We start from the raw sequence: 12,530 nt of genomic DNA on the forward strand, positions 1-12,530 counted from the left end.
TCTAAATTTCTATCATACACTGTTCACTCTTTCCTCAAGGGTGCTCAACAATAAATTAACCTACAACTCCCCCCTTCCCCTCCATATGTTCGAAAACATACGGGGGGAGGGGGGGGTTGTAGGTCAATTGGGGTATTTGGGCAGTATGTGCTTTTGGGCCGAAATGTGGTGCATATCTAAATTTTAAAATGTTAACCATTCCAATATCAGATGTGAACTATATTATTCTCCTGTTGGCTCTGACAACAATCTCCCCTTCCTGGATCTCTCTGTCTCTGTCTAGGGATACAAGCTTTCCACCAGCATATATTACAAACCCAATAACTCCCACAACTACATCGACTACACTTCCTTGCATCCTGTCCCCTGTAAGGATTCCACCCCCTTCTCTCAATTTCTCCATCTCCGACCCATCTCCTCCCAAGATGAAGTCTTCCAGTCCAGATCTTCTAAGATGTCCACCGTCCTCCACAAACGTGGCTCCCCTCCACCACCATCAACTCAGCCTGCACCTGCATCTCCTCCATTTCCTACTCATCTGCCCTGGCTCCCTCTGCCCCCAGACGCAACAAACACAAAATACCCCTTGTCCTCACCTACCATCCCATCAGCCTCTGCATCCAACACATTATCCTCCGGAATTTCTGACCCTTACAACAGGATCCTACCACCGGACACATCTTGCCCTCTCCTCCCCTCTCTGCCTTCTTCAAGGTCCACTTTCTACATGACTCCCTTGCGTACTCATCCCTCCCTACCAATCGCCCGCACCCCCGGCACCTTCCCCTGTGACCACTGGAGATGCCACATTTGCGTCCACACCTAGTCCCTCACCACAGTCCGGGGCCCCAAACATATATTTACAGGACTGATTTACTGCATCCGGTGCTCCCTTTGTGGTCTTCTCTACATCGGAGAGACTGGGTGCAGACTGGGAGATCACTTCGCTGAGCACCTTCGCTCCTTCTACACTAGTGATAGAGACCTCGGAGTAGCCAACCACTTCAGTTCTGTGTCACACCCCCACACTCACATGTCTGTTCATGGCCTTACGCACTATCCTACCAAATTGGAGGAACAACACTTGATTTTCTGTCCGGGGGAACTCTCCAGTCAGATAGAATTAACATCGACACTTCTGGTTTCTGCTAACCTGTTCTCTCCTCCCCTTTCCAGTTCTCCTCCTTCCCTTCCCCCTCCACTCAGCCAGCCATCCCTCCTCCCGCTGATCGCTGCTGTCCCCTCCCTCCCTTCTCCACCTATCACCACCCCCCCACTCTTTTGTTCGGATGCCTGCCAACATTTTCCCATGCCTTGACAAAGGGCTCAAGCCCGAAACACCGGTTATGTTTTTTTTTTACCTTTGCTACATAAAGGACACTGCTTCACCTTCTAAGTTTCTCCAGCAGCGCTGGCTCTAGTTATTTGATTTGCTGTCAATTCTGCCCTCCAGCCTGAAGCCCTTCCCAGTAGCTCAGTTCCCTTCTTCCCCAGTACTGGTGCCATTGGCCCATAAAGTGAAAGTTGCTTGCCCCATGTATTTCACTTCCAGATCTCACTGGCAATATGCACGTCACGCCAAGTTTATTGTCATCTATTAAGTACAACCCGACAAAAGAGTTTGCCAGTCCTCGGCGCAAAACATGATGGTTAATGTGAGCAGATCCTTTGGTCGTTCAGCATTCTCACTGCCCGTGGGAAGAAGCTGTTCCTCAGCCTGGTCGTGCTGGTTCTGATACTCCTGTATCTCTTCCCCGAAGGAAGCAACTGTAAGATGCTGTGTGCGAAGTGGGAGGGGTCCTCAATGATTTTGCACGCCCTCATCAGACAACGATCCTGCTAGATTATGTCAATGGGGGGGGTGGTGGTGGGGGGGAAAGGGAGACCCCAATGATCCTCTCCGCCACTTTAATGTTTCTGTGGATTGATCTCCAATCCATTTCTCTGAAGCAACCGTACCGCACTATAATGCAGCCAGGCCAGGACACTCTTGATAGAACTCCTGTAGAAAGTTGACATTATGGTGGCCAATAGCCTTGCCCGCTTCAGTCTTCTCAGGAAGTGCAATCACTGTTGTGCCTTCCTGACAAGTGAGGAGATGTTGAGTGTCTACGGTAGGCCATTAGTTAAGTGAACTCCAAGGAACTTGGTGCTGAAGTATTCAATGGAGTGATCTCCTGGTCTGCACCCAGTCTCTCTGATGAGAGGGGTTGGTAGGTTAACTGGGTGTAATTGGGGAGAATGAGTTTCAATGGTCGGAGTCGGTTTCTGCCATGTTGAAAATAAATTTAAATTTTCCCCCGCTCTCTTTAAACTTGCCGGGTTCAATGCAAAATCTATTATAACACCATATGACACTTTGTAAAAAGAGAATTAAAAGTGTTTCAGGAAAGGGAGGGGGAACATTAATATTAATATCCAATAGTCTGGAAAAACTCCCAGTCCAGCATCACCTGAGGAGGCCAGATTATTGGAATGTAGTTGTACCGAGGATATCATCCTTTGTGAGAGATGCCTCATGACTGTCTTCCCCCTGTTAAAGGCCCAGCAACAGTTCTGAAGAACTGAAGAATACATCCCAACTTCCAGGCCTGTTTTTAACTCCCTGACTGACACCACTGAAAATATATTTGGTTATTACCTCCATGGGGTAATTAGGAATTGGCTGCCGGAACACTCCCTCCTACGTTTCCCGCAGTAGAACGGCCACCTTAGTTCAAAATTTTTTTTTCTCCCTAAAATAGACTTTATTCACAATAAATTATTTACAAGAAAGAAATCCTCTCACACCCTTAGTGTTAATCATATGTACACAATCCCATCAATGTACATCGGTACATTTGTTCTCTAAGTACCCCATGACTGCCCCAATGGCAAGTTGTCGCTTCTCTCCCCCCCCCCCACCCCCACCGCCCGTTGTTTGGGCGGCTCCCCTTTGGTCTAAGCCCCTCAATGCCTGGCCATGGGAGGGCTCCAGACTGTGGCCCTTCCCCATGGGGCCCTTGCGTTGGGTGCGCCAAGCTTCACTGTGCCCCTCAGCACGTACTCCTGCAGCCTGGAATGTGTCAGTCAGCAACGTTACCTCCCCAACATCTCCGCACGCTGAAAGACGGTTTCGGGAAGATACAAGTGCATCTTTCACAGACTTGATACAGCTCTAGATGTCTATCTCTGTGTACGTCCCTGGGAACAGCCCATAGATCAGAGCCACCTCAGTTCCCAAAGTAACCTGGTGTCTCAGCCCCCCCCGATATCAGCAGAGGGTGAGTTTAAACATCAGTGCCTGCTCTCTTTCAAAGCAGAACATATTTTGATCAGGACTCCTGGGGAGGAGGAAATATTCAAGATCAATTTTGCTGAAATTTTGCATCAAGACAAGACCAGAGTGAATCAACATGTTAAGAAATGTGTGGCTCTTGGTTTTTAGATTACAGCTACTCCAGGGATCCTGCACCTGCAAGGTTGGATATCTGATTTTCTGCAATTACATCGAGTAATGAGTTTGGGTTCTGTACACGCACCATCAGTCATCCATTAATATCTCATATATTGATTTTCAATGAAAACTATCCTGTGTCAAAACAAACTGATACGTTCCCACCAGTGCCACAACTCTCAGCACCAACACCATGTTTCTCCCTAAAATTAATTCACAGAAGGTGGGGGTAGAGTCAGAGAGTGAGGGGGTCAGAGAGGGAGAGTGTAAGAGAGAATCAGAGTCAGAGAGTGACAGAGAGAGGGGAAGTCAGAGGATCATAGAGGGGGAGGGAGAGAGAGAATCAGAGAGGGAGGGAGAGAGAGACAGAGAAAGAAAGAGAGAGGGAGGGAGAGAGAGAGACAGAGAAAGAGAGAGGGAGGGAGGGAGAGAGACAGAGAAAGAAAGAAGAGTCAGAGGGTCAGAGAGGGAAAGAGAGAGTCAGAGAGGGAGGGAGGGAGGGAGAGACAGAGAAAGAGGGAGAGTCAGAGGGTCAGAGAGGGAGGGAGAGAGAGGAAGGAAGGAAGGGGAGAGATAAATAGAGAGTTAGAGAGGGAGTGAGAGAGGAATGGGGAAAGAGTCAGAGAGGGAGGGGGAGAGAGAGTCAGATGGGAAGAGATAGAGCAGAAGAAAGAGAATGAGAGAGAGGGAAGGAGAGAGAGAGAGAGAGAGACAGAGGCAGAGAAAGAATAAAAGAGAGAAAGAGAGTCAGAGAGGGAGAGAGTGTCAGAAGGAGGGAGGGAGGGGAGGGGGAAGAAAGAGACCTGATCCCACTGTTGGTTCTACCACATCACCTGACTGGAGCAATGTGGGGAATGGAATCACCAGAACCCTTAAATCAGCAAACAGGAGCCAAATTAATTTCCTTGTTACTGGAAAAGCAAAACTAATGATGGTCCCTGAGATATTTACTGGCTCTGGACCTTTCGCCAGCTGCAAATCTTTTCTGCTGAATAGTTGTCAACCCTTGTAGAGATGGCTGTGTTTAAACACTGGCGATAAATGAAAGCTGACAGTGATGGACAGTGGCCGTAGGAGAGGTGCTCTCTGTGATTGGACAGTCTCAGGGCCAGAGGGAAGAGTGATTTACGGGGAGCTTTGTGTTTAAAAAGCACTCATGCTCAACAGAAGCAATGAAGGGTCTTGAATAGCTGAAGGATATTGATTACTTTGAATCATGCTCCTTGCATCATTTGCTGTAAAATCGGAGAGATTCTGAAAGGCACTCAATTCCTACTAATCAGGGAGATGAGGTCGAGCCTCCCCACAAAACTTTTATTAGGTGAACAGTTTGGGGATGTGGCTCAATCTGTCAATCACTTGGTACCAGGAAATGATGCACTGGACAATTAAGATTTTGCTTCCTGAACACTTATGGGTATATTTGATGGATTTTGGGCTGTTGATCAGAAAAATCGCTTTAAAATTTTCCTTTCACGTACCATTTTTTAAATATAACTTATTTTTGTGATTTCCTGTCATATTTTAAGTCTACTTCAAGCAGACAAAACCATGAGGTGCAATATGTCATTGAAAATTCATTCTCTGCATTTGCACTTGGACGTCTTCCCTGCTGATCTTGGTGCTATCAGTGACGAACACGGTGAAAGGTTTCACCAGGACATTGCGACCACGGAAGAGTGATATCAGGGCAACTGGAATCCATCAACAGTGGCTGAGAGGCATCAGATGCTGAGTACAAACGAAAATCAGCGGCAAAACATTTTTAGGTCGGTCGAACTAACGCAATGTGTCAGGATCATTATGTGATTAACCATGTTAAATTCAATAAAAGATAATGTTTCTCCAACTTCCTATGTGACACCTTTTGAAAAATTTGTTGACCAGTGAAATCAGCACACATACATCATATGACATTATCTCTCACTACTTAAAATGCCCATACTTAAACTGGTCGATTATGTTGGACACTGTTGCCCAGTGAATGTGTGGGGACAACACAGTGGTGCAGCAGGTGTCACAGAGATGCACACAGCCCACCGAGTGTGGCCCGGCCCAAGTTTTATACAGCTGCAACACAACCTCCTTACTCTTACACCAATGCCCCATCCAATGTAGGCATGCGTGCCATATGCCTTCTGCACCATCTTATCTATCTTGTGTGGCCGCTCAGTTATGGTCCAAGTCAGGGAGATTTCACTCGTGTAGAATATAGAGTAACTGGGACTGTTCAATTTGGAGCAGGTTGGGTTAAGACAAAAGCTGAGACAGGAGTTTCAGATCCCAAAAGTCTTTAACTGCGTAAACAAGAGAAAAAAAACTGGCAGCCAAGTTGGTACCTATAGATTCACGATAATTGACAAAAGGACCAAAGGGGAGATGGGGAGTATTTATTTTAACACAATGGCTCGATATCTGCAACCTATTGCCTGCAGGCACAGGAAGCAGATTCAAGAAGAACTGTCAAAAAAGAAATGGATAACACATTGCAGAAGAGGAGGCGCAGGCCTTAAAGCACTTAAAGATGGATAAATGTTCGAGGCCTGGCCAAGTGTAGCCTCGGATGTTGTGGGAAATTGCTGGGAGGGACCCTGGCAGAGGTGTTCGTAACACCGTTAGCTAAGGGTAAGGTACCAGAAGACAAGAGAGAGGCCAACATGGTGCTTTACTTTAGAAGGACAAAGGGAGGGAATTGGAGACCGGAGAGCTTAATATCAGCAGTGGGAAAGTTACTAGGAGGGTATTTGGGGAGACAAGATCTAACAACATTTGGAAAGGCAAGGACTGGTTAAGGATAGATTTTTGGCAGACATTGTCCCCATGGATTTTCACAAGGCCTTTGACAAAGTCCGGAATAGTAGGCTGGTCAGATGGGATCTAGTGTGAGCTGGCTAATTGGATATAGAATTGGTCTGATGGTAAGACTCAAGGGTAGTGGAAGCCATTTGTCTGATTGGACACTTTTCACCTATAGTGTGCCACAGGGATCAATGCTGGGTCCTTTTGTTTGTCATCTGTATTAACAACTGGATGAACATAGCACAGTACAAGCCCTTCAGCCCGTGATGTTGCACAGACCTATACAATATATTCCTACCAAAAAATACTAAACTCTTCCTACCTCATAGCCCTTTATGTTTCTTTCATCCATGTGCCTGTCTCAGAGATTGTTTCAGCCTCCAACACCATCCCTGGTAAAGCATTCCAGGCACCTGCAACTTTCTGTGTAAAAAATATACCTCTGATGTCACCCCCTAAACTCTCCTCCCCTTCACTTTGTACAGATGTGCTCTGGTGTTTGCTACTCCTGCAAATATCCAATGAGTTATGCAGTTGTCATTGTTAGTAAGTTTGCGAGTGGCATCAGCATCACAGGTATAGTGGACAGTGAAAATGATTGCCGAAGATTACAGTAGGATCTTGATCCACTGGGTAAGTGGGCTAAGAAGTGACAGATAGAATTAACATGGAAAAGTGCAGAGTGTTTCATTTAGTTAAGCCAAAGCAGGGCAGGATCTGCATTGCAAAGGGCAGGGCCCTGGAGAGTGTTGTCCAACAGAGAGATCTTGGGGTACAACAGATCGTTCCCCGGCAACAAAGCTAGACAGGGCTTGTCTAGTCTTCATTGGTCAGGGCATTGAGTACAGGAGTTGGGATGGTGTGTTACAATTGACACAGGTGAGACTGAACATGGACCATTGTGTGCAGTCTGGTCCTCCAGCTAGTGGAAGGATGTTGGTAAGCTGGGAAGAGTGCAGAAAAGATCCACAAAGATGTTACCAGGACTGGAGAGGCTTGGTTTATAATGTTGGATGGTCTGGGACTGGATAGCTTGGGTCTTTTCTCCCTGGAGCATAGGGGGTGACCTTACAGAGGTTTGTAAAACCAGAGATTTCCCACATAACATTCAGTCCACCTGGATGAGTTAGGGATAGGATGGGATTCCATCAATGGGTGGGGATCCAAAAGGAATTCCGATGCACTCAATGTAATCAGGTACTGTTCAGGCCAGCCTCTGGTCCACTGATTTATTCCATTGAATACACTCATTCAGTTGTTTATGCTGCTTAATTAGGACAAATTTGTAAAACCTCATGCTAACGGAGCGGCTGGTGGAAGTGGAGAAGTTGTATAGAGATGAGAAGTTTTTTTCAGACATACAGCACAGTAACAGGCCCTTCCAGACCACGATCCTGTGCCACCCAATTACATCCAATTGGCCTACAGCCCCGGTATGTTTTGAAGAGTGGGAGGAAACCAGAGTTCCAGGAGGAAACCCACGCAGACAAGGGGAGAACGTAGAAACTCCTTACAGACGGTACAGGGTTCGAATCTTGGTCCTGATTGCTTGTGCTGTAGCACCGCTGTGTTAACAGCCACGCTAACTGTGTCTCCCGGTATTGTTATACACATAAGTATAATTTAATTGCTACAGTTTCACACTAAGAAATAATAAGTATAAATTAAAATACCACATCATCCCAAAGATTTTTAGTTGGATTGTTTATGTGATCATTATGTACTGTGTATTGTGTGTGTAGTGCGGGCACCATGGTCTGGAGAGACTCTGTTTCATCGGGTTGTGTATGTATAATCAGATGATATTAAACTTGATCTTGAACTCAAGAGAAAAAATAAATATAAGGGGATAGAGAAATACAGTTTCAGTTCAAGTAAGAAACCCAGAAACACTACAAAATTGTAGACAGCCCATTGGTGGACCTGGACCATACAGGGAGGTTCAAGAAAGAAAGTGTTCTTGAACCTAGAGCTGCGGGACATCAGGCTTCTGAACCGTCTCCCTTTTTGGTGGCGGAGGGGATTAAATTGGTTATCTCGCCCAGAACCTTCGTTGAGGACCCCTCCCATTCCACACACAGCGTATTTCAGCTGCTCCTGTCAGGGAAGAGATACAAGAGGATCAGAGCCAGTACCACCAGGCTGAGGAACAGCTTGTTCCCGCGGGTAGTGAGAATGCTGAACAACCAAAGAAATTGCCCACACTAACTACCTGAGATGTTCATAGTTCTGAAAACAATATTTATTTATAAAAATCTATACTTGTCCTGCACGTGTATCATTTGTCTTTATGTGAGTTATGTCTGGTTGTATGTCCGTATGTTTTGAACCAAGGACTGGACAACACTGTTTCATCGGGTGCAGTCAGATGACAATATGGCTTGACTTCATAAAAGCTTGCCGAGCCTTTGATGTTTAGAAGTGGTTACCCGCCCTCAGAGCTTCATCACTGAGTACCTGCTAAGAGGGTGGGAAAAGGTGAGGAAGTTCTCAGTTTAGTGTGAGGACACATTTACTGACCACTAGAGTTGAAACACTAAGTAGGATAAAACAGAAAGCCTTGCCCCTTATTGCGATGCACTCTAGAGACAGAGACATCGCCAGTCCTTTCGGATCAAGTCTGACTGTGCTTGTGCGAGATGGGGTTCCACAATCGAATTTAGTGGCCTGAGTTGTCAAGCTCGATCACTGTCATGTGAACCTTGCTGGAATGTGTTACTGTGCAGGACTGGGTTTGTTCAAAGTGAAGCCGCAGAAGTTCTCTGCTGTTTATTTTGTACTTTAACAACAGTTACCACATGGCTCTTAATGCATCCTGAAGTTCAGAAAGGCCTTGTGCACTAAAACCCCCAGTATCTGGCACCTATGGGGAACGGTAGAGGCTGGATCAGTGAATTTCCTGGTTGTTTTGATTGCATGTTGCTTGATTGGTGAAAATAACTGCTTGGGGGCGCCAATTTTAAACCTTTTTACCAGTTTATTTTCCACGATTTGTTTTTTGCTGTTTGCTTGAATTCCGGATAACAAGGATTTTATAGTAGAAAGGTGCAAAGCTGTGGAATTACACCCGAGAGAAGGGAAAGTGGAAGGTATCTTAAAGACCATCATCTTGACAACAGCAGTCTTTTGTGAAAATGGTCTCATTTAGGCCATATCAGCACACAGCTGTCAGAAAACCATTTTTAACAGGAGGTTGTGAAAATCTGGAACTTTTATCCTCACAAGATTCTGAAAGGAATTTATTTTTCTTACATGGCCGAGGTGGATATATTTTCAGAGAAATGAAGCTTCAAGTTGTGGTCATTTTCATTTGTTCTGTCGTTGATACATCTTGCGTCCCTTTTCTCTGCAGCATGTAAAAATTTCTGTGTATCCGTGCTTCGTACTCAGTGTTATATCAGTAAACATGCTTACAATATAGATCAGTCTCGAGTCAAGAGGCTAAATAGCCTGTTCCTAATGAACAACAGCATGCACAAAGTCTTCAGAGGCATATAAATATCAGTCCGGTCCTCCCACTCTCTCAGCTCCTGATCCAATTTGCCCCCAAACCCAATCAGTGCAGTAACTGAGGCTGTTGATAAATTGCCACTAAGTGTGGCAAGCATAATCGGAGTACAGCATCGTCAGCTCATCTGACGCTAAATAAAATATTTGAAAATGATTTCTGAATAGTTCATTTAATTCCAAACTGCTTTCTGTGATAATATAACAGCTAAATAATGCGGTAACAATGTCATGGATAACAGGATGATGGAGGCCCATCCCTCATCCCAAATCTAATGAATCACGGTCGGCGCCAAGGTGGTGGGGGGAGGGTATTCGTGGCATTACTCCCTCCTTGCGAGGTGGTGTGTCCCCCAAACGCTCACGGCCATCACCCCCACCTGCGTCCAGCTTGATGCACGCTAGTGACTCTCCACGCAATAAAAGCAGCGCTTTTGGCTGCTACGTCAGAGGGAAGGAGGAGGTTTACATCTGCTCGACAGGTAGGCCACCTCCCCATGCTGAGTGGGTTTACGACTGTCAGACTATGCCCCACATGGGCAGGGAGGCTGCTGCCAGCACCCCCCATGCCCCCCTCAACTGAGTAGGTTTACGACCTAATGCCCTCCTCTAACACTTGTTCTGGCGCCAAGCCTGTAATGAATGATAATGGCTTATTCATAGAAGTCCTCTGGACTGCAGATCTGTGACTCAAGAGCAGTGCATTATTTCATCCAATGACGATCAATTGGCCCGATCTATGGTAAATGTCACAGTGTATGTGAGCACAAAATTGGCAAAGGAATATAGCGGGTCAGGCAGCGTCCGCAGAGAGCGACAGAGAGTCGGCGACTTCGGACCAAAGACCCTTCATCAGAAATGGGAAGAACAAGGGTGGAAGGCTGGGATGGGAGGGTGGGAGAGGAGAGGATTACGAGCTAGCAGGCAGCAGGAAGGTGCGTGGGGGACGGCGGGTGTTGGAAGAAATGCTATGGTGTAAGAAGCTAAGATTATTATTTTTTGTCTTTTTATTCCTTTTTTTAGATGAATGGATTATATACAGGTTTAATTAGGTTTGTCCTAGATAATAGTATCACATTAAACAGATATTACTTTGTGTTATGACCAACAGTTTCTATATTGTAACTCATTTGGTTTCTATCCAGAATTATTTTTTTTAAGAAATAATGTTTAATCAACAATTAGGGATGGATTTGAATTACATTTATATTAATTTGTAATATTTATATGATATGAAATGGTTTTTTTGCTACATTAGTAGACTATATGTAAGATTAATATGTTAAACTCAATAAAATTATTTTAACAGGAAAGAAGCTGGGAGGTGATTGGAAGAAATGGCAAGATACACTCTGACAGCGGAGGACAGCGGATCATGGAAAGAAGGAAGTGGAGCTTTCAACAATGTGTACATCGTCCTGGTTATCTCCAGCCAGATGGCATCTCCTATTTCCAGCACCTCCTTCTTGTTTTCTAAACCCCCCCACTCAATTTCCCTGATCCATCTGTAAATTTAAATTTAGACAAACAGCACAGGTTCTTCCAGCCATGAGCCCATGCCACCCAATTAACCTACTAACCCTGTACGTCTTTGGAACGTGGGAGGAAACCAGAGCGCCCGGAGGAAACCCACGCTGACACGGGGAAAAGGCACAAAGTCCTTGCAGACAGTGCTGGATTCAAACCTGGGCCACTGTTGCTGTAACAACGCTGCACGTACCGTGTCGCCCTCTTCTCCCTTTTCCTTCCCCTCCCCGGCCTCTCGATGGGCCCATCATCCTCAACTTCCTTTCTTTAGCTCCCCAGCCTCTTTAGCTAGACGGGATAAGGGGTTTTGGCTCAAACCGTTGGCCGCTTATTCTCTCTGACTGATGCCTCTTGACCTGCTGAGTTTCCCCAGCAGATCATGTGTCACATTGTGAATGCAGGTTGTGTGGTGAGTCAGAGCCTGCAGCTGAGGAGTTTGTGTCGACAGGTGATAGGCCCTCTCTAGAAGCTCTGACTCAGCATGCTCATGAACCCAGAGGTAACTCACGCAGACACAGGGGAGGACGAGCAAACTCCACACAATCAGCACCCAGGGGTGGGGCCTAAACCTGGTCTCTGCCAGTGCAAGGCTGTAGTCGACTGTCTGCGTCACGGGGCTGCCCACTGTGGTGCTATAGAAATGCAAGGCACCCAGAATGTGCAAACTCCACACAGACAGCACCGGAGGTCAGGATTGGACCTAGGATGATGGTGCTGAGGCCCTGGGTCTAACAGGGGTATCACCACACCCACCCTGACCCTCAACCCCAGAGAGGCAGAAGATCCGCTATGCAAGTCAGATCCTTGTCACATGGGGTCATATCTGTGTCACACCTGGAGTTAAGTCTGTGTCACACTCAGTGAAATGACTGTGCCACACCCACGCGCACGTCTGTTCCACACTCATGGTCATGCTGCCCTGACCTGAGGAATACCGGATCCTTAGCTCCCTTCCAGGCACACCTGTCTCACATCAGGCCTCCCCACAGCTACTCAACCCGACCATCAGATACCCCAACTCACCTCTGCAGTTTTACTTTCCCTCCTCGGGGGCTTGTGGTTCTCGTGGTTCACGGTCCACGGCCCCAGCGAGTGGCTGGCGTAGAAATCCATTGGGTAACGCTGTTGCCACTCCACCTTCTTCAGTGCTACAGTCGCCTATTATAGAGGGTGGACAACAAGATGTGGTGGGCCGGCAATAACAGGGGATGCATCAGGTCAAAGAAACCATACCACCCACTCACCACTTCGATGGCCTATC

At 46.4% G+C, this 12,530-nt stretch overlaps 1 protein-coding gene across 14 annotated transcripts in view; it reads right to left on the reverse strand.

The window, feature by feature from the left end:
• The window catches only part of dph1 (diphthamide biosynthesis 1), a 745,916-nt gene that overhangs the window by 14,578 nt on the left and 718,808 nt on the right, over positions 1-12,530 (reverse strand). For 11 of the 14 annotated variants that reach the window (XM_069911783.1, XM_069911789.1, XM_069911788.1 and 8 more), the window contains one exon: positions 12,293-12,427. The exons of 2 other annotated variants lie outside the window; for them this stretch is intronic. In XM_069911783.1, the coding sequence (XP_069767884.1) occupies positions 12,293-12,427 (135 nt within the window). Of the gene's footprint in view, positions 1-9,478; positions 9,582-12,292; positions 12,428-12,530 lie in introns of those variants that run through there. One more of the 14 variants, XM_069911782.1, reaches the window with a different exon arrangement.

This window comes from Narcine bancroftii, chromosome 14 (genome assembly GCF_036971445.1).
Source record: "Narcine bancroftii isolate sNarBan1 chromosome 14, sNarBan1.hap1, whole genome shotgun sequence".
Classification (NCBI taxonomy): Eukaryota; Metazoa; Chordata; class Chondrichthyes; order Torpediniformes; family Narcinidae; genus Narcine; species Narcine bancroftii.